This window comes from Anas acuta, chromosome 1 (assembly GCF_963932015.1).
Source record: "Anas acuta chromosome 1, bAnaAcu1.1, whole genome shotgun sequence".
NCBI classification, from domain to species: Eukaryota; Metazoa; Chordata; class Aves; order Anseriformes; family Anatidae; genus Anas; species Anas acuta.
This window is the reverse complement of record NC_088979.1, coordinates 129120109-129141891: the sequence shown is the minus strand read 5'-3', so window position 1 is coordinate 129141891 and position 21783 is coordinate 129120109. Positions and strand designations below refer to the sequence as shown.

The 21783-nt window shown below is 34.5% G+C and overlaps 1 protein-coding gene across 30 annotated transcripts in view; it reads right to left on the bottom strand.

Annotated features, from left to right (window-relative positions):
• The window catches only part of C2CD5 (C2 calcium dependent domain containing 5), a 69216-nt gene that overhangs the window by 27513 nt on the left and 19920 nt on the right, over nt 1-21783 (bottom strand). For 11 of the 30 annotated variants that reach the window (XM_068655483.1, XM_068655496.1, XM_068655378.1 and 8 more), the window contains 3 exons: nt 21467-21552; nt 15705-15813; nt 1833-1947 (listed from right to left, as the gene is read on the bottom strand). In XM_068655483.1, coding sequence (XP_068511584.1) covers nt 1833-1947; nt 15705-15813; nt 21467-21552 — 310 coding nt within the window. Of the gene's footprint in view, nt 1-1832; nt 1948-13890; nt 13957-15704; nt 15814-20483; nt 20517-21466; nt 21553-21783 lie in introns of all 30 variants that reach the window. The other 19 variants (XM_068655413.1, XM_068655323.1, XM_068655333.1 and 16 more) reach the window with 3 other exon arrangements.

Here is a 21783-nt window from a genome sequence, read left to right as displayed (position 1 = left end):
ATGTTGGAAAAATATGGAGAAAAGCTTTCCCGCATTTTCTCACATGATTTATTTTCCTTCTTAGTTGTCATTTATTTTCAGAATAATTTTTCTTATACAATATCTAGCAGACCAGTACTTACAGAAAAGGCCTTTGCTCTTTAAGCATGGAATTAAAGTGAATTGACAAGTAAGCACAGAAACTCTAATTTTAAGTTTTATGCTTACAGCATTTTTAAGTTTTAACTACATTAAATTTCTAAAGAAAAGGAAAGCATGAAATAAGCAGTCAGTTATTAGGTTACCTCTGTACACTGTTTCCCCATAGTTAAAAAATCCCCCAAATATTCATGCTTTTTTATAGGGAGACTAATGACCAAAGGCATGTTTTTTTCTATTTTTAGTGTAAATCCATCCACAAGGGATAAAACTTTAAAACTACATATATGAGGTAAATAAAGTCTTTAATATGCCAAAAAAAGACAACCAGATAAAACAACGCAAGCAAAAGAAACCCGGCCTTGTCTGTATACTAAGTGCTAGTGGAGTAGTTACACAGGAGAGCAAGTACTTAACTTCCAAAAACTGTTCTCAAGTTTTGTTAAATACTTTTTTTTTTTTTTTTTTTTTACTGTAGTGAAGCAATAAACGTGAAGGAGCAACAAATGAAGCAATCCATGTCATGGCTTTCAGACTAATCAGTTCTGATTATCTTAGATAGACTCATGAAAGTACTGTGTAACTCTTACTTTCTTCAACTTACCAGTTGCAAAATAAAGCAAAACTTTTTCCTCCTTATCTCTTTAAAATACAAATTACTATTACTTTTTCTTTTTAGTATTTAGGCATAATGAACTAGACAGAAAATAAATTTAGTAATCCAAGTCTGCTTCAGTTACATTCCTAGAGCAACTCAAACAACTAGTGAATTAAAGCATTTTTCAGATTCACTCAGCCCCAAGAGGAATTCTTCACAGATTACTTTCCCAAGGTATAACTAGACAAAAAATGTTCTTAGGCCAGAGAGAAAGAGGAGTAATTAAATAAATCCCCAGTTATTACTCCTCATCTCCAAACTTCTCACATTTTGTTATTAAGCCACAAAACACCCGAGATTTGGAATGGTCTTTGCCAAGGGGAATACAGCAAGACACTGGAATTTTGCCTTGAGTTGGATGCAGGTCTGAGGAACTTAATCGCTTCCTAACCCTGTGCTTCAGAATGACTACTGCAGAGCTGCAGCTTAACATGTTGAACAGTACTGTAGCATTGTGAGAAAAATAATGACATGCATTTTCTAGAAAGACAAACATTGACACCTGAAGTACCAATCTATCTTGATCTATCAGGCAGCACATTTGCATTTAATGTACAATTAATACATTCTTAGTCAAGAGCTTGTGTCTTAAGTTTGAAGTTAACCATTTAAGTACCAGTCTGTCAGTTTTAATCCAATACTGAAACTGCAATACATATACTTCTAGGAACAGTCTTAAGTGTTTACATAGATTAAGTTTAGAAAATTTCATAGATAAATTGTTACTACAAAAACAAACATGCAGGTTTCAAAATAAAAAAAAAGAAATAAGAACAATAAAATGCTTATTAGAGCACAAATGAAAAGCCAGTAAAAAAAAAAAACAAAAAACACCTCTTAACAAAAAGAAAATCTGACAACTTGTTTAGCTTTTTAAGCACAATACCAATATCTACATTAATTCAACAAACTCTTCAAAGTCTGCATGCTAGACAGTTATAACAACTGTGTTGAAATAGCTTATCATTTGTAATCCACTGCAGAAGAAACAAATTTTCTGTGGCATTTTGAAAATCAAATCATCATCATGATTTACCAAATGCTAGTTGATTCACTGTAGCCCACTACAGCATGACAACCCAATGCCTTGGCATGGGATTTTATTTCTTGTCTGATTTCTGCCCACCATGCATCTCGTGTCTCTGGTTCATCTGAAAGACAAAGCATAAATCAGTTCACTATTCTGCACTCTGTCAACATAAAGTTTCATGCAATTAATCTGTAAGTTTTAATTTTTTATATTCAAGCATTTTATCTGACAACTTTCTTTTTCCTAGTTGTCACACTTCAAGTATTGAGCAAACACCAACGGGACAGTTTCATTAATTTTTTTCTTTTTTTTTTTTTTTTTTTAAAATCATCCATGGAACTGGTTCTGAAAAGTTACTGTGTTCTTGTTGTCCATATGACAACCGACATCGAAGTATTGTAGACATTATTCCAATCTTTACTTACTCTAAGATCAGACTGTCAGTTTCCAACAACGTATGAGGAGAATGTTATTTGCATCACAGATCTTCTGTAATATGGAAAAACTACTAGCAGCAGTAATGAAACGGTATTTATAGTAATAATATTTTACATAAGTGTACATCTGACATCTTTAAAACAACCTGAGCAGTTTTTGCTACTGCAATCTGAAGTCCTGCTCATCAGATTTTTAAAATATTTGTTCAAGATTATATCGCTAGTCAAACACACAGTGTTCTGTGGCTCATTTCAGTACTTCTAACTTATAGAAACCATACTTATTTGCAACTACTTCTAAATTAACAACATTTCTAAATTAACAACATTAAGAAGTCCAAGATGTATGCTGACAATCACCAATTTATTCATTTTTTGCTTCAGTATCCTGGTGATTATACTTTTTTTTTTTTTTTTTCCAAAATGGAGTCTTTACGTAATTACCTTATTGTCTTTGACGCATATCTTAAAATACATCCTAGCTCCTTTTCCTGAAAACTGTATTAAAAACGCAAAGAAAAGCGCTACTAGAGTAAGTCATTCAGCAGTAAGTTTCCGAGAACTAAAGCTCTCCTCCTGTGAATTTTTACACATAAGTAAACAGGTACAATAGCTTAAAACTGGAGTTTGTGAAGTGTTTCTTCTTTCAAAATGGCTTATGTGTACGAATCAATAATTATTCATACATAAAATAAGAGGAAAAACAGTAATAAACAGTAGGCACTCAGATGCTGCAAAGGGATCTGAACAAATGGATTCATGTACATTTTCTCTGAAATCAACTCAATTTTGCATGGATACATCCAGCCCTTGAGATCTCCTTGCTAAATCATTATTTAAAATATCAATGCCAAAGTCTGAGATTCATTGGGAACCACTTTTGCACTTTGTTACTATTAGGAATGTTTCTAAGTATAGTGTATGATAATAACATATCATACACTAAGTTCTCTGACAACATGCAAACAAAAATGGAAGATGTAGATATACAGATATTTTGAAATTTACGGAAGCAGAAGTATTGTACAGCAATACGTATTCATCCATGAATTTACCTCAGCTTTTGATATGGAACTGGATTTTCAGCTTCTAAAATAAACTATTGAACATTTTCTAATAATTAAAAAAGCAGAGAGGTTTGTATATTCAACCATATGTAACTTTACATGTTAATACATGCCTACTCATAGCATTGTACTAAGAGCAAACTTCAGTGTGCGGAATCAGGTTTATCCAAACTTGGCTTTAAGAACAAAAAAACGCATTGATGATTGTGGAAAACCCTACTAAGAGCTGAGACAGAAACATACACACCACAACACAGAACAGACTAAGGATTTTCATGAACTGTATCATGTTCCATTATAGGTGAGTTCACCTTCACCAGGTTTCAATATATTCCTAGCAGAATCTCTAGGCACTATACTTTGCTGTTCCTCAAAGCAAAACCACTGCTGAAAGGACTTTTGCCAACTGGGAAAAATCAAATGCTCAAGGTTATATATACAGTAATCCTGACTCAGATGGTTGGGGTACTTGCTATCGAGGTCTCAAACTTTTCAGCTTTTAAGAGCTGAGAATCATACGGAAGTAACCCATCACATCACAGCGTTTGAGTTCCCAAGCTCAGCTAGGTGAACAATTTGTGGTACACAAAGGAAAGCAGGAGACAAAAATGTTGTCTTTTGCATGTGCATCTCTGAGTCGGAACAGAGACTGTCCTTGCTGCCACCAGCTGATGGTACTAGTGCTAGTGCACAGAGGAACTTTGGAAACCCATTTTAAGGCAAAACCTACAAGGTCTGATAAAACAGGGAGCTGCATGGAAGATGTGAGACCACAAGCAGATTCTGTAAATGTTGTCACTAACTCTTCATGGTGGAAGACACATGGATCTCAGGAGAAAATTTTCCTTCCCCATCCAGTCACAGACAAGAAGTTTGTTTATTAATGTGTGTTTCTGTCTATAAGAGAAAGGTGTAAGTAGTAGGAAAAGAAGTATACTGACTATACAAAACAATTCTTGCTCAGTTAGACTTGACCACAGGCTGGTGGCTACAATCATGGATGGAACAGCCACACAAATATTTGCACTTCACAGAAAAACCTAAAATGGAGATGTAACAGGAGTCTTGCAATCTTTTTCCAGACATAAATAGAGACTTAAGCAAAGGAAAACTGTTTTTTATGATATCATCTGTTTTCTCTTCACACCATTAGGTACCATTTGGCAAATACTGCTAATGACCTTCCTATGACAAAAAGTGCAAAGGAAATGATGTTATGACAAAGGAGTTGAAAGTGAGCAACAGGTGAAGCAACTGGGGATGAACAGGGAAAGTGCTGTGGAATAAAGAATAAGATTACAAGCCAGAAGATGACACCAAAAAAGAACGTGGTCTGACAGGAAAAACTGAAAGAGAATGAAGTGTTGAAATGGAACAGATATGCTTAATGGGATCAGAAATGGCAGAGATAGAAGTGACGGGTCCCAAATTCTATTGAAAACATGTAAACTTTCCTCCACAAGAAATTTATCATTTAAATCAAAGTTTAGGAACAAGTTCCTAAGAGTTAACGCAATTTTCTCACCTAGCCTATCTACGAGAATGACTTATAATGGAATCATATCATATTGTTGTGAGGTTGCTCAACACTATGCCTTGCTCAGGTAACATTTAACCCTTTACTGGAAATATGTTCAACATCAGAAGTAACAAAATTATTGAACTACAGTAATATAATCGATCATTTTCATTATTATTAAAGATAACATTTTTCCAGCCATTGTCTTCAAATGTTCACAAGATCACGCCCAATATCTTTCAAAAAAATCCAACAAATTCTCATCGTGCAAGTTCAAAATTTATATTGTAGTCATGCATAAACAAATGCTTGTAAGCAGAGGACCCAGTCTCCTTTAAGACATTTAACTGAGTCACTATTTTTTCACTTCCAGAGGCCAAATGTGAATCAGTATGTTTATATATTAATACTGTACATTCACACACAGTTTACATGAACTTACCTTTGAATATTAAAATACAAAATGATTGTCTACAATTAAGATCAAACACCATGACATTGCAGTAATAAATTGATACAAAACACTGAATGCAGTGCAATGTGTAGCATTCATATTCTTCTGACAAATATTTTACAAGCAGCCTTTTTTTGACACGAGCCACACAATTTCACATGGGGATGCCACTGTAGCATTTACAAGTTTAGTAAAGCTAAGGATTTACATAAACAATTAGAGGAGTTAGGGAAGCAGGATGGCATGTGTCCAGTACACTCCGTAAGAGTGTCTGTTGCTGTTTTTTGCTATGGCAAAAGCTTAAGAACTAAGGGTTTGCAAAGCAGATTCAGCAGACAGTAGCCAGAAACGGTGGGTATTTTGGCGCATGCTTGGATCAGGTGACAGTACAGACTGAAAACTATGGCAGCTCACTGAAATGGTTACAGAAAGTAATGGCCCTGGATTCTAGGTGGAAGCAAAAAGGCAAGCATACATAGCACTCAATCACAAGCTTTTCTAGCAAATCTATCAAGAAGTTTATAGCAAGGTTTATCTAACCTCCAAGCAAAAGAGTCTGCAAAAATTACACTGCTAATATACGCCTTTTATTGGAAACTAAAGACTGAATATTAAACCTACTTTCATTAACGTTTAAAAACTGGCGTATTTATAACAAAGTGGAAGCAAACTCTACTGTTTCTGGAGTTGAAGACTTGAGAAACAATGCTGTGAACAGTACAGTACTCTATAAAAATTGTGCCAACTCCAACCTCCTTCAGCTGAAACCTTCCAAACTTACGTTCCAAACAACTCCAGTAGTTACAAACATTGCATTTATTTGGTGCCCCAGGTGTTTCTTTTGGTCAGTTCCCTAAGCCACCTATTTCTTGCCATCAAAATATAAGGTTGACTTCTATTAGACAGCATGTTGTCCTGTTAACAATACAGCCAACGTCTTTCACCTGGCATACTTGCTTCCTCCAAATCAGAAAACACCTGCATCTTTCCAAAGTTATTTCCTATAGGTCCTCTTAAAGGCCTTTCAAGATTTAGCCATAATCTGCACTAGGCAAGGTCCCTACATATTTTTTAAAACTTGAAGAAAAACTAAGAAGAATGATTTCTGAATTACACAGATTGTACTCAAGAGTTACTGTATTAAAGCTGAATCCCTAGACGTTCTGGGCCTCATTCTTAACATCCTCAAAGTTGCAGGAATGGGCATAGTTACCATGCTTTTATACTGCAAACTGAGCTTCCTTATTCCTTCATTCTAAACCCGTTTCTATTAAAACCTATTAGTCTGCTTATACAGGAGGGAATGGGTTTTTTGTTTGCTTGTTTTGTTTTCTGGGTGTGGGTTGGTTTTGTTGTGGGAAGAGAGGTGTTTGTTTATTTTTATTTTATGTTATTTATTTATTATTTAAGAGACTCCTTTGTGTAGAAGCTCCCTGACCTACAAGTCTAATTTGAACCTCTCTGGTCATCCCATAGATAACAGTATTTATCACCTCTAAAATATTTAACAGTAAGTGTACAAAAGCCTCTTGTCAGTAAACTTTAAACATACAACCTGGGTAGCAAATAAGTAATCCTACAACACACCAAGACTAATCTACAACTTAAAAAAGATTCTCGATGGCACTCCAATACCTTTTTTCCCCTCTTTAAATTGCTCCTTATGTTTAAGACCAAAAGATGTGAAAATGAAGAACTTTTATTATGATATAGAAACTGCAGGAAATCGATTACTGTGATGTATCAAATAGAAACTAAAATAGACCAGAAAAGCAAAAATCAGTGCATAAATGCCAAAGAGAAACGGTACACTTACTCCTACAGACAAAACATCCAGGCTAGAGAATAGTACTGTGAGTGCTTTCCTGCCAACCTATGAAATGAGGTCAGAAAGCACCTCTCTCATTTCTCAAGCCCAAGAATGAGAAGAAAAGCAGGTATAAACGTTGATGTTGAGGAAGTTCTTCAATTATTGAAGATGCAGCACTAAGAAGATCAAGAATTAGAATCACATCCAGCCTTCATGCATTTACAGGATGCATTTACAGCCAGTATTTCAGCTGGCTGATCGAACACAACCATTCATTTGCATGGCTTGTCTTCTATCAGGTTAGTCAGGCAAAGTGACTCACTCTGCAAGCACATGATCACCAGAAGACTGCAGGACCACATGGCAGAAATTGTGCAGAAAAGTAGGATCACTGCTTTTAGTGACAACTCACTGTTGGAGTGTTTAATACCAAAATACACCTCTAGATGAGGAAAAAACAGCATTTCACTTTCTTACATTCCCACAACTCCTGAATTTTCTTATACTCCAAATTCCATTAAAACCCCTTACATCATTGCTAGAAGACTGGAGAACACTTTTTTTTCTTTTGTAAGAAAAAAAAAAAAAAGTTGCTTTAACTAGTAAACAGAAATAAGTGTCTCTGTAATTCCTGTTTCTCTGATAAGGGTGAATGTATTTGTAATTCAGAAAGGAATGTATAGAATTACGCTTCCATCCAGGAATTCTAAAATGAATCAAGATGTTTTAATTGTCATACCCCTAAAAAACAATGATACAAATCATACTTCAGAAGTTTGGCACTTGGAATCCTGCCTTAACTTCCAAAGAGCTAACTCTCTCAGCCTTATGATCATAAGCAACCTCACATTCCTGACATCCCCAACACCAAGCCTTGAGACATTCTTAACACGTTCCTAATCTCAAACAAATAATCCTTGTAATGGGTTAAGCACTCAGATACCTGAAGGTTAGCATCTTCTAAATCTCACAAATGACATCACAAAATACAAATATTTTATATGAACCAGTGTGTAACCTACACTAATTCAACCTTGTAAATCTAAACAATGTCCCACATGAGAAAAAAGTAAGTACTTGGATTTTCACAATGACAAATGCCAAGCCCCCATTGTTCTACACTTTGTCTATGAGTCACGCACTGCAAAGTATCTACGATTGGTATAAGGAATAAGCAATCAAGAACCACTTGGACAGACCACAGCACAATTTAAACTTTTCTAGACATTGCACATAGTCTTTAAGGAAACAGTTTTCCATAAACTGGTTCAACCAAATCTGCTGAAAAATACTACCAGCATCCATGATGATAACACAGCCTTTTAACTCCTCCATTAAATTGCAGGTGGGGGTTTGATAGCAGTAACACAAGCTACAAAATCACATCATTTAAAAAAAAAATCTGTAATACCACCAACATGGCAGTAATAATTTGTTTTACAGTGAAAGAAAATCATCATGTAACAACTAAAATGAACTGACAAAATATGCTGCATTTGAAGATTTAAAAAATGTTGTTATATATACATATTAAAAATTAAACCTAAAATTAAACTATTTAGAAAAAAAAATCATCCTCACCATATTTCCTTAGCACTATAGTATACTTCCTTAGTTGCCCAGACATAATAAAATGTTAATACCAGAATTATTTTGTCTCTGGAAAATTAGTGTGCCAGGCTTCCACCTGTCACTCTGGTTTTTAGTTATTATCTCAATCAGTCATTCTTCCTATAATGGAGAAGTCCTTATAACTGTGCATAAAAGGTTCTTCTGATAACAAAATGAATGGGACATTAAGTATGATATAGGAATGTTTTAACTGTTCCTATTATATTAACAATTGCAAAGTCTGCCATTTTGACAAGCTGATAGGTAATAAAGAAACTACTACCCAAAGCTGGAGATTACCTGAGCTCGTTACTCAGCTGTAACAAGTCAAGATTTTTTAAAACAAGGGTGCCTATTTTACAATTAGTATCACAAACTGATCTACAGGTATGTTCTAAAGTTTAAAACAAGCCTAACTATTTGGAACCTTAAATTAAGCAAGAATATTACTGTATCTAACAATCATTGGAAGAAAAATACAGAGTTTCAAACAAAAATATTAATCTCTCAACAAACACAGCTGTTCACAGACAGGATTGCCGCTTTCTTGCTGACTGCCATGCAGACAATCTACCTCACTGTACAATTGCAGAAACAAGATTACATTATTTGGCAGGAATACTGTCTCTGCATTTCCCATTCCTTGTTTACATTCTTCATGCTTTTATGCATTACTTACACAGAACCTCTGCATAGATCATTTCTATACACTCACAACCATTTTTTGTGAGGCAAACTAATAGAGGCAAAATCTCAGAACTTACAAAAACCACTAAAAATATTTCTGCAAATAAAAATCAGTAAAATGGCTTGGGTTGGAAGGGACCTTAAAGACCATCTTGTTACAACCCCACCACCATGGGTAAGGAGGCCTCCCACTTGATAAGGCTGTCCAAAGCCCCATCTAATTTGGCCTTGAATATCTCTAGGGACACAGCATACAAAGCTTCTTGGGGCAACCTGTTTCCAGTGGCTCACTACCCTCTGAGTGGAACATTTCCTCCTACCATCTACTCTAAATCTCCTCTCCTTTAGTTTAAAACCATTCCTCCTTGTCCTATAACACTATCTGCCTGTGTAAAAACTTACACGTGTAAATCCTCTGAAAGTACTGGAAGGCTGCAATGAGGTCTCCCCATAGCCTTCTCTTTCCCAGGCTGAACATCCCTAGCCCTCTCAGGCTTTTTTCATAGGAGAGGTGCTTCAGCCCCCCGATACCTTCACAGCCCTCCTGTGGACCCACTCTAACATGACCACATCTTTGTGGTGCTGAGGGCCCCAGACCTGGATGCAGCACTCCAAGTGGGGCCTCACAAGGACAGAGTAGAGGGGACCTAAAGGGGACCCACTCCCTCGCCTGCAAGCAAACCTCTGTTGATGCAGCCCAGGATACAGTTGGCCTTCTGGGCTGCAAGTGCACACTAAAAGCTCCAAGACAAATTCTACACTGACAATGATCAGCCTTTGTTCAGTTACGTTGAATCTACTCAAAACTCTCTAAATGAAAAATAACACACAATCCCCCCCAAAATTATTTCATTAATTTAAGGGTAAGTTAAGGGTATATCTACTTCAAAAGAGCATTCAAAAACCATTCACATTAACTATAAAAATATTTGGAATTACTCACTCCTCTGAAATGCTTGCAAAAAAGTAGAGGAAAGTAGTACTGAAAAACATCGTATACTAATAGACATACTAATAAACTGTGAAAAGCTAAAGATCCATTCAGGTACCATGTAGCTTTTACTACTCCTCCTCCTGTTCAGAAAACCTTCTGACATCCGCCTTATCCATTATCATATCACGATGTGTAAGTCAATCTGGAGATTCTTCTGGAAACAGCTAGAGGTCAAGCTGAACATTCTGTCTTGCCTGCTTGTTCTAACAGCAGCCGTATTACACACTAACAGAAACATTCTGACATTTTCTACTGCATTCTTTCAAGTATGCCACATTTACGTCCCAGAAAGCAGCAGTATGAAATGTAATTTGCACATTCACCGTACGTTTGTCTTTCTGTAAAGAAAAGCATTCAGTTTCGGAACAAAAATGTTTTCAGGCTTTCCTCTTACATTTCCCCACACACAAAACTATCATTCTGGAGAATTTCACACTCCAACAGCAAGTCTGGAATAACACACAAGCCACTCAGGAGATCCTTGGGAATTTTATTAAACATCTTTTCTCCTTCCATGTTTCTGACTACTGGAGCCAAAGAAGCACTGTTAGAGCAGCTCCCTGAATGAGGAGGTTAAAAACGGATTTAAGCACACTGAGTATGTTAGTCTATGAAACAGTTGTATGCAAAAAGGGTCTCTATTCAATGAGTTCCTCTTACTTGCTAAGAAGCCTTCCTTCTTTACATTTAACTTTGATGAGAAAGTAACAAAGTCTTGTGGACCCAGGTTTACTACCACATTTTTATATTTACAGTGTATCTTCAGCACCCTGTTCCAGTGACAGCATCACAGGATTTCTTCCATTGTATTACGTGCCCTCTTTTCTAAGAATTTGTGCCCTTACCTCTCTACTTTTACTTTGCAGGTTCATCTTGATCATCATCTTTTGAAATCTTTACAAACATTTAAACAATTATGTCACTGTACTATATACAATTCCCAGATGTTTAGGTAGGTTTTTTTTCCCTTCATCCAACATTCAGCCTGTACTTCCACATTTGATTTTAATGCATTCTCAAATCTCCACAACTTTTCACCATCAGATACTGTTGTTGTATCTTACACAAAAAAAGCCTCATCTAAAAAATAAAAAGAATAAAAAGAAAAAAGGAGTATCCTTCCATATTCTTCAGTGTCTGTACACAAGTTACCTGACAAGCTTAAATGAAGTCTGAACACTTAGAAAAAGGAAAGTAATATACACTTTCAAAAAGGAAAGTAATTTTAGCCTACTTGTGGTTGTTGGTTGCATTCTTGCTGAAAGGAACGCAATGTAAACACGTAGTAATGTTTTTCTTAATCTGTTTTTTAAAAAAAAAAAAAAACAACTCTCTGCTCTCCTTCAGGCCAAGCATTAGCAAGCAACAACAGAGCGAGTAAGCGAGCTCTAGAAGGGGGGAGATGAACAGAAATCTCCTGCAGTGATTTCTCAGTAGTAGCAGATTTACATAGCACATTCTTTATTTCAATCTAAGATGGGACTGATGCATGTAACCTAAGCTCTAGTACAAAACTCACTATCCATTGCACACATGGATTTGTAACAGTTGGAAAAGACCTCCAACCGTTCTCCTACCACCAATATCACCCACTAAACCATGTCCCTAAGCACCACATCCAACCTTGATATACAACACCTGATCTATTGCCTTTTTCCTCCCTTCTTGTTCAGCAACACACCAATGAATGAAAAGAAAACATACTTCCAGGAATATGAGGCATAACCTGCTCAGTCCCTGACCAGTACGATAAATCAAGACTGCCAGCAGAGCACTGCTGACCCACGTTCAAGGCAACAGAAAAGCTGACAGTTCTTAAGAGAGGTATGAACTCTAAAATTAGACTTTGATTTAGGCCTCTCTAATCCAAAATTCTTGTATAATCACCACTTCAAGGTATAAAATGCATGTAACAGACATATGCCTTCTCTTTCCTGTTATATCTAAACAATTTAGACTGCTGTTTTGGATAATTCATCAAGAAATGAATTCAAGACTAGCTTTCCCTTAGCTTCAAAGGCTTACATTTCTGGATCACTTTCTAGCCTAGCTTAATGTAGGCTAGAAAGTGTCTGTACACAACTCAGTTACTCCATTATTCTCGTAAGTTTTTCCATCGTAACATCCCCCTAAACACTATATCAAAGAAGCAACAACTAATTCAAACTTTTCAAGGTAGCATAAAAGATGTGAAATTTCTACACCTTTAAACACTTTAGATACACCAATAATAAATCTGGAAATTCCATAACGTTATTTGCATATGGAAATTAAAATTCAGTTCAAAAGACTGTTTGAGAACAGACAAATTTAAAAAATGAACTCTCAGTTCTAATCTTCCAGAACATGTAATGTGGCAAGGAACAAGGACACAAAAATAAGCTGTTTCACATACTAACTGTAATTGAACTGTTTGTAAGATGAAAAACATATTCAGATAGTTTAAACCAAAGTTTAAAGTATGACTGTAGATAATTTCCAAAAGCATGTGATATACATACTGCAACAGTGCAGTAACAGCAAGGCAAGTTTGATTCTGAGATTAAAAAAAAAAAACAGAGGTCAGCTTTCTACCCTTTTACTGTGTCAGCTTTAAAAACTTTACTATTTGGCAAGCTCTGCTGACTTTGACACTACATAGAGAGAAGTTATGCCTCTGCTTCTTCCAAAGTATTTTGTTTCCAGAGAAAAAAAGTGGGGAGAATGATCCTCATTTCTTGCCAGAAGAGACCAGTATTATATAGAAATACAGCTTTTATGCAAACTGTACCATCAGCTCTTCCATTTTCTCTGCAGCTGTACACATTTTGATTCCTAAAATTGCACATAAAAAAAATAGAACAGTGGGGATTTTTTGACATTAAGTTTTGAAGTGATTTTAGAAATTCCAATAATTATGTTGTAAGGCCTGCAAGCTAAATGCATTTTACAATACAGGAATTATGAACCAACAAATTCTGGACTATATACCATCCTCTTTAAGCAGCTTGTCCTCTTAGTAAATTTTGTCTATTTTTCATTCACTCCGTCTATTTATCTCTAAAATTTACAATAAACATATTCATTGATTTCCTGAAACAGACAGAAGTACAGCCATTGTTGAAGAAATTTCAAGCTCATGCAAAAAAAAAAAAAAAAAATCACACCTGACATGATTCCAACTATATAAATCAGAACCCAAACCCGTTCTCTTTCTCTAACTTACTTGTTTTCCAAACACTTGGCTGAAAGCTAAGAACATGAGTATTCAGCTTTTCAGATATTATTATAATCTTAGTAATGCTATTTTATTCTAAAACGATGCTTTGCAATTTTAAAAAAAGCCTTTAACAACATTAAAAAGTAATACGTTGCGGAATTTGATGCTTAAACAGATTTAAATTTGAAGCATTAACCTAATGAATATCCTAGAGCATTTCTAAGAACTTCACTGAGCTGCCATAATTTCTGTCAGCATATGTAGTACCAAATGACTAGTAAAATACCTGAATTGAAACTATTCCAGTCTAGCAGTTTGTATGATCTTGTGTTACCCATAATTCCGACAAAGGCTGAGTTCAAAACAGCAAATTAGTAGATCAGTTATAGGAGCAGAATAGTGAAAAAAAACTACCAACAAGAACACAATTGACAACACCACTCCACAGGAACTGGAAAGACACAGACAGCAGAGTTAATAAGAGGCTGAAATAGAAAGGGAAAAAAGGAGCATGCTATAGCAATCTAGCACTAGGCGTGATCAAAGTGTACAGCATACAGCAATTATTGTGTAATCATTATGTTCTCAAACAACCTCTTTTATTGTTCTTTCCTCTTCTATATTTTCCTGCATATTCACTTGCCAGCTTATATGACTCCTTTAATACTTTATAAACTTGATTCAAATGCTTAGTATGACCATCACTGCATAAGATTTTTTTTCTTACTACTTCACCTTCCCCTCCATCGCCATGTCCCTTTATTCTCCTTTTTCAGTTTTCATTGTTTTGAAATACAATGAGTTAGAAGTATCATGCATCTTACATTCACTTGTCAGGAGCAATCTATAAATCCCACAAAAAAAATGCAAAATGTCACTTAATTGTGCAAATATGCATCTCTACTTCTATTATTTCTCATCCTGCTTTCACTCAGTAGGTAAAAAATAAGAGTACATAATGGAAGATATCATTTTGGAAAACTCCTGAGCATAAAGAATTTTTTTTTCCATTTTGTCTTAAATTTATCACATAGCAAATTTCATGTAAGTGATCTGTATCACGTGTCAAAAATACAGAAGTCTATGACAACTTTGTGGCAAAAAAGGACACATAAATTATATGTTGACATTTATCTTAATTTTCTCTACATTTTTATAAATAACATCTTAAAAACAGGAAAAAAAGAACAGTGGTATGTACTCAGATGCTTTAAAAAAAAAAACGTGACGTAGTTTTCTTGAATACAAATTAAGTCCGTGATTTTATTTTATATTGTCAGTTTACTGCAGTAACAATCTACCTGCTTCAAGAATTCTTGACTTAGAGCAATAAAGTGAAAATAGGAAATAAAAATAAAAGATTTTTTTTTTTTAAGATGCATTTGCACGAATTTTGTTTTATTACTCCTGGCCAGTGCATGCAAAACCACTATAGGTGCTATTTTTGTCTCTCATCTGTCTGCATTTTAAACGCACTTGTTAACTCCAGCTTCTTAAATAGTATCTCTGCTTGTCTCAGTGAATATAACAGAGTCAGCAGCCACTTAATTCTGATTTCAGAACTAGAACATGCAAAATACACTTTCTATTATTGGAGTTCCCTTGTAAATAATAAATTAAAATATTAAAGGACTGTTATGTATATGTTTTTAAGTAAGAAGAGAAACAACACTGTAAAGGTGTTATCACCTGAGGTTAAAAAAAAAACACATATTGAGCTAAACTGTTGCAATTAGTCCTTACGATTTGCAAGGAGCTGAAAGTTAGAAAACATTTCAAGCATTTGATTTGATTTTCATTTGAATGGAAAACTGTTTAAATATTTGGAAGTAGACAAAAATTAATTAAACCCTCAACAATTCAGAGACAGTTCTTGGTAAAGTTACTGGATTCAAAGTACTTTATAATTTCATTAACTTGCTGAGAGATTTCTCACTGAAGACATACCCTCTGAATGACTATAATTGCTCATGCTTAAATTATTGCTTTTAATATACACTGTTAGAAGAGATCTGCATCTATAATAATACTGGTATTCTATAGAGTTTCAAAGATTATAAGTATTGCAATTGGACTTGGGCAAGATTTGTGTCAACATACCAGGATTGTGAATGCGATCCAAGAGCTTCACAGAACGTGCACTGACAACACCACCAACATGGACAAGGAAGCCTGGTGGAAAGGCCGTCAAGGTAAAAAATGGAAATTCCTGTTGTGAGTAAAAAAAATAAAACAAAACATATCAAATGACTGCTTATCAACCACTGCTGGATGCCAATAAACATGCAGTGAACTGGTAATTCCCCTGGAATACAAGCAAAGCAGTTACATTGGGCCAAACATACCTTCAGGCTTACTAAGCACTGTGTAACCATTCATCTTCATATACCAATAGTATAGTAAAAGTCGAGATTCTAAAAATGTAAAAATACTTTTCCCCCATAGATCTGCATCCCAAAATAGTATTAATTAATGATGAAAACTTTATGTATTTGTGTTATTGGTCAACTTTTGGGAGGCAGCAGAGCACTGTAATTTTACTCTTATTAGCTAATAAAAAATAAAGGAATATTTTCCTCCAAATTCTAGGGTTTATTTTTACATCTGAATGCAGTTTGATCCTGAAGCACAGTGTAAAGCTAATTGTACTTTTGCAAGAATGATGAATGTCTCATAAATATAGCATAGAATAAAGCGTAAGTCTTTGAAGTACAACTAGGTTCTTAAAAAAAAAAAATCAATTCCACTTTCATTTACATAGATTGGTTTTACCAATTCATAAATAAAATGAAGAATTAAGTTTTGGCAATTGTTTGAGAACATTTATACAAGAGGCCAGGTAAGAAGTAACAGTTTTTCATGACATATATGACAGAAAATAAATCTTTCATACTCAGGGGAGATGAATCCCCAAATTGGAATATTTTCTAAAGAGATACTCTAAGGAATATCTATTATACATATTATAGCATATGTATGGGGGAAAGGCGACAGATTAATATTCAGCAATTCTAAGCGCAGAGGCAAAAAAAAGTAAAAGAAAAATCGTGCAATCATGGTTTGTGTAATCATGATGAATGGTTAAATGGTAAAAATAAACAGTGCCACTGTATATGAGAAAAAGTACAGGATAGATTCCCTTCTCACATACTTGAAGCACTTGCAACAGTATAGTGCAACTGAGCTGCTACCTAAATAGTGTACATGGTGCAGATTAAATGATCACGGTTCTTCCAGCAATACATGGCATGAAAAATCCTCTTAAGCTAAAGCCCAATGTTGATTTGAAAATGAAAACTTCAGGATTATTACTACCCATACAAAGGTTATTTAAACTCTTACAACTCTTAAAAGATCCTACAAACTCCTATTTCTCTGGATTTTCAATTATTTTACAGAGTTTCAAAACTGAGGCAAACTTTGTAAACAGTAGTAACAGTAGTGTCAACAATCATAAGCAAATAAAAAAATACTGCATGCGCATTTTATGAAGCAATTAAAAAGTCGGAATATTTCACCACAGGACTCTGCAAAGCTGCTTGGGTAATTTGTCTTCAGGAGCATCAATGGATCTCTAAAGAGGGCTAGAGAAAAGATTCCACCAGATGGTTGCACCAAAGCACAAAGCGCTGTGAAGGTCACGAGAGTAGCCAGAAAACCCTGACTACAACACAATCTATACTCCTTTTCTGTACTGTTTTCATGCCAATAAGAGGAAAAATTCCAGTACAGCAACACTTTGTCAGAACTGTTTCATTTTTGCTTGCTACATCAACTGTTCAGCAATTCACAAGTACAGCAATATTTTTTTTGTTTAATTCTATGGCACCTATTCTGCATAATTTAAATATATTGTAGATTTGTTTTGTCCCATGAATATAGTTATCCTGCATTTGTAACATTAAGAATTACCAGCTAGCTTTCCCGGAACTACAGAAATCATTTTTAAAATTTTAATGCGTGCCGTTTATATGAAGTTCCATTCTATACTACATTTATGTTTTATACATACATATATTGATACTTACATCACACTTAAAGTGAACGTTTTTACTTCACACTCTAAAATACAAACCAATGCTTTTATAGAGATTCAGAAGCTACTTTAAATTTGTGATTTAGTTTCATAAGGCTTTATACTGCAAGTATTTTTAACACATTGAGAGTTCCAGTTTGCCTGATTTTTGACTTTACAAACTAGGAATTTAAAATAATAACATGGCTTTGTCTCAATCAATACAGTCAGGTATATCAATAACAGGAAGTCTATGTTATGATATATGTTAAAATTAGAACTGTATCTGATCAGTTAATTTCAGCCACAAACAGATCTACATAACCGAATCATGACCAATTCCAACATACATGTATTCTTACTCCATTAATGTGTCTCAATCCTCCTGACACAGAATGCTGTCACTTAGTATGACAGCCCTTTTTTTTCTCCCCCAAGCTTAAGGGTTTTGGTTTTATCATCATCACGTATTACTCAAACACAAGATTCAGCCTCAACTACATGTGTTACTCTGTAATACTTCAACATTTTAAAGCTATACTCATTGCATGGAAAACAGACTCCCTAAGAAACAGTTGCAGTACTTGCATATTACAAATTTCCTCTATTCCTACCCTTTGCAAGGGACTACCTTTAAAACATGGTGGCACAAACACAGCATCTTCCTGTGTGTGAGAAGACAACCTGACTTTGATTTTCCAATCTACAACTGAAGACAGTCAATCATGTTATCAATACTAATTGGTAAATTAGAAGTTGGATGCAATGATCCTTGTAGGTCTGTTCCAGCTCAGGACATGATTCTAATTTGCTGTGTCACTTCAGTTACTGACTGCAAAGACTCTGAAAGATGTCACTGATTTCATCCTTGCTACTACACAGAGATCTTATAGCCTGATAAAGTTTGGAGAAAGTTTGTTAAGGCTACAATAAAGTTAATGCAATGTTTAATACAGTGTTTTAAAATGCTTGTGTGTATGCATACATGTATTGCTAGTATTCTAGCTGCATTTTACATACATTACACGCAAAATAATGAAAAAGCACATGGAACAAGGCTACACAGACACATCTTTTGGTGTTAGTGCCACAGAAGCAGATAGCAGATTTCCTTCCAGCCATTCACTCATTCCCAACACTGTACCACTCCCTCAGATAGTGCTAGTAATGCTGATATTTTCATAGAGCTTTTGCAGCTGAGCCACAGTATATGGATCTGATCCATATTCAAATACTGTTAATTTCCTGCTTTAATTATTCTTATTCTATGTAAATAAATGTGCCTGCTCATGAAGTCCCCAAATGATCTTGTACTTTGTATTTCAACTGAACTGAGGGGATGGCCTAGATAGTAGTAACAAGCTGCTGGAAAGAAAAGTTGCTCAAGTCAGCATTGCAGCCAGCAGAATGACACAGAGAACTGCATTCTAGCAACAGTTATCTAGCAGTGCTCTTGACAAATGAAGATCAGTGGATCTCCATTTTGTAAAGGTAGCAGTAAAGATCTCTCAAGCACTTGCAGAATGCAAATATGGAGGAGTAACAGCATTTGTCCAAGTTGAAGTCAACCGAGATACAAATGACAATCAAGAGCAGCACTTGATCGTTTCCATGAAAACATAGGTAAATTTTTGCCTGCTGACAGAGATACAGCATATACGTTTCCAGATAAAAGTACACATATAAAAGTACACAGATAACTGTGCTATATTTACACCTGCTATCAAAAGGCATCCTGTGAATTGTTAAAAATACATTATTATAAAATATAACATGTATATGAGTTTTCCATGGCTGATGGATTTTCCCAGAAGAAACAATAACAATAAGATTACTCTTCTAGCAAAATCTGTTCTGGTTTGCAGGTAGGATTATTTAAGTGACAGACTAAAAACACATTGATTAAAAAAACTGAGAAGATATCCAGTTAAATGAATTGTTTCTAATGGTTAGCATTGCCATATACCCAAATAATTATAACTAAGATTCAATAGAATTTAACTATATATCTAATACATGTGGAAAGATAACACACACATCGATGTTAGACTTCATCTTACATGCTACCTTAACTAATCCAGACAGGTAACTAGAATGCAATCTATTTGTAATAATGAAACAGACAAAAAAAAACTCTTATGAATGCCAAAGACATGGAGCTAAATGTCTCTCTCCATCATTGTTATTAATTCTAGTTGAATATCTGAAAGAGTTAACTGTAGCAAAACCAATTTCAACCCGAAATTTTCAGAAAGACAACAGGAACACTTTTTTTTATATCAATTAAGTCTGCATGCTTTGCTACATCATGATTATCTTATCATTAAGAAAAAATTCAACATATTTCGATTCAAATTTACAGTATTTTTTCCACTAGTTAATGTATAGGTCACAAAATTCACAAATCATTCAAATTCTAAAGACATTTATTTGTTATCTGTCCTTATTTTATGTTATTAATTACTTTTAGAAAGTCTTCTAAAGAAATAACAGATAAGCCATGAAATATCTATAATGCTAGCTGAAAAAGGTAAAGTAAAAAGGTCTTATTAAAGCTTTTTTTTTTTCTTTAAAACATTAAAAGCAGAGCCATGGATTCGTATTTAAGGAGAAATTATAACTGAAGCGTATCAGCATGCAAAATATAAAATTAAACCAAAAAATACCAATCTGATAAATGCTTAAAACAAAATAAAAAAAGAAAAATCCCGCATAAACAAAATTCCAAAGAAATCTGCAGAAATGTCACAAAGAAGAAAATCAAAAGATTCCAAATTATTCAGAGATCTTCAATACAAAAAAAAAAAAAAAAAAAAAAAAGGAAAAAGCCTACAGTAAGAGTCACACAATGTTTTGGAACATACCCGCCTTCTACAGAACCTATGAGGCGATCCTCCCTTAGCAATGGACAACACAAAAAATGAGAAGAAAATCATCCTCTTAACTCAAAATAATAACTATTCACTTCTGCTTTACAGATGTAGCTGATATTGTTTTCAACAAAGGTACAGAAGTTTTACATAAGTAGCTCAGATAATTAAAAAAGTTAAAACAGATTTTTTCTCCTTGGACAGAAGATTCGCATTTATTCCTCCAAGATACCTCACTAATAACACAACAGTTTGATAAGAGCAGTATAAAAATAAAAGTAGCAATGACTTTTTTTAAATTAAAAGAATTAAAACCACACTTTTTATACTGCTGTGTATTCAATAATACACTGACAGCATAGTAACACATGGCATTTTTAGCCCTACAGAAGTTCTTCCAAAGCCTGTAAACATACAAAGACCTTTTATTGTTTGGGAAATGAATTTAGGTTAACATCTTATAAAGGCTACATGCATACCATTTCATGCAGCAGAAACAATGCTAGACTATGCACCCACTTTCTTTTTTCCCCAAACCAAAGAAGTGTTCTTAGTTATAAATGTTGTTCACCTTGTTTAAAACTATTTCAATGTTTGAGTTTGGCTTCTATAAAAATTTAACTAAATACATGACAATAAAGTATTTAACTGACCCATGCATCAGTGATTTACTAAATATTAGTAACATTTGCTGTAAGTTTCTTGTAATACCAACAATAATTGTGTAATTATTGTTGTAATTGTATAATTGCTAATATACACAAATTATGTTTATTAGCCCCACTCTTAATGTTTCAGTAATATATTAGAATTCAGGTGTTTTGTTTGGATTAAAAAGGCTATTAAACATTCAACATCTACACTAAGTTTTCAGACATAAAAAGTATGCATATTTTTTAAACAGAAAGAGGAAACATGTAACTGCAAGCTAAATTTTCAGGTTAGTAGATTAGAAATTTAAGTATAAAATGCCTTACCCTTTGTTCCAGAGCTGACTGAGTCTGCTGTCTTAAAAGAGTTTTAAATGGCCCCCCTTCTTTTCCAGCACTCCCACTGCCCATTCCTGAAGAGTACCAGTACAAATGACATTCAAAAGAAACATTCAAGAAAACATATATTATCATTTGTAATGAAACTTTGATTTAAAATTATATAAAAGTCATTAAAACAGACAAATTATCCCCTTAAATTTTCAGGGGAAAAAAAAACACTGAGTATCACAGTTAAAGTGTTTGGGTGAAAGTGGTAGGGTGAGGGGGTGGTTGGGAATTTCCTTTGTTTGGTTGTTTTTAAG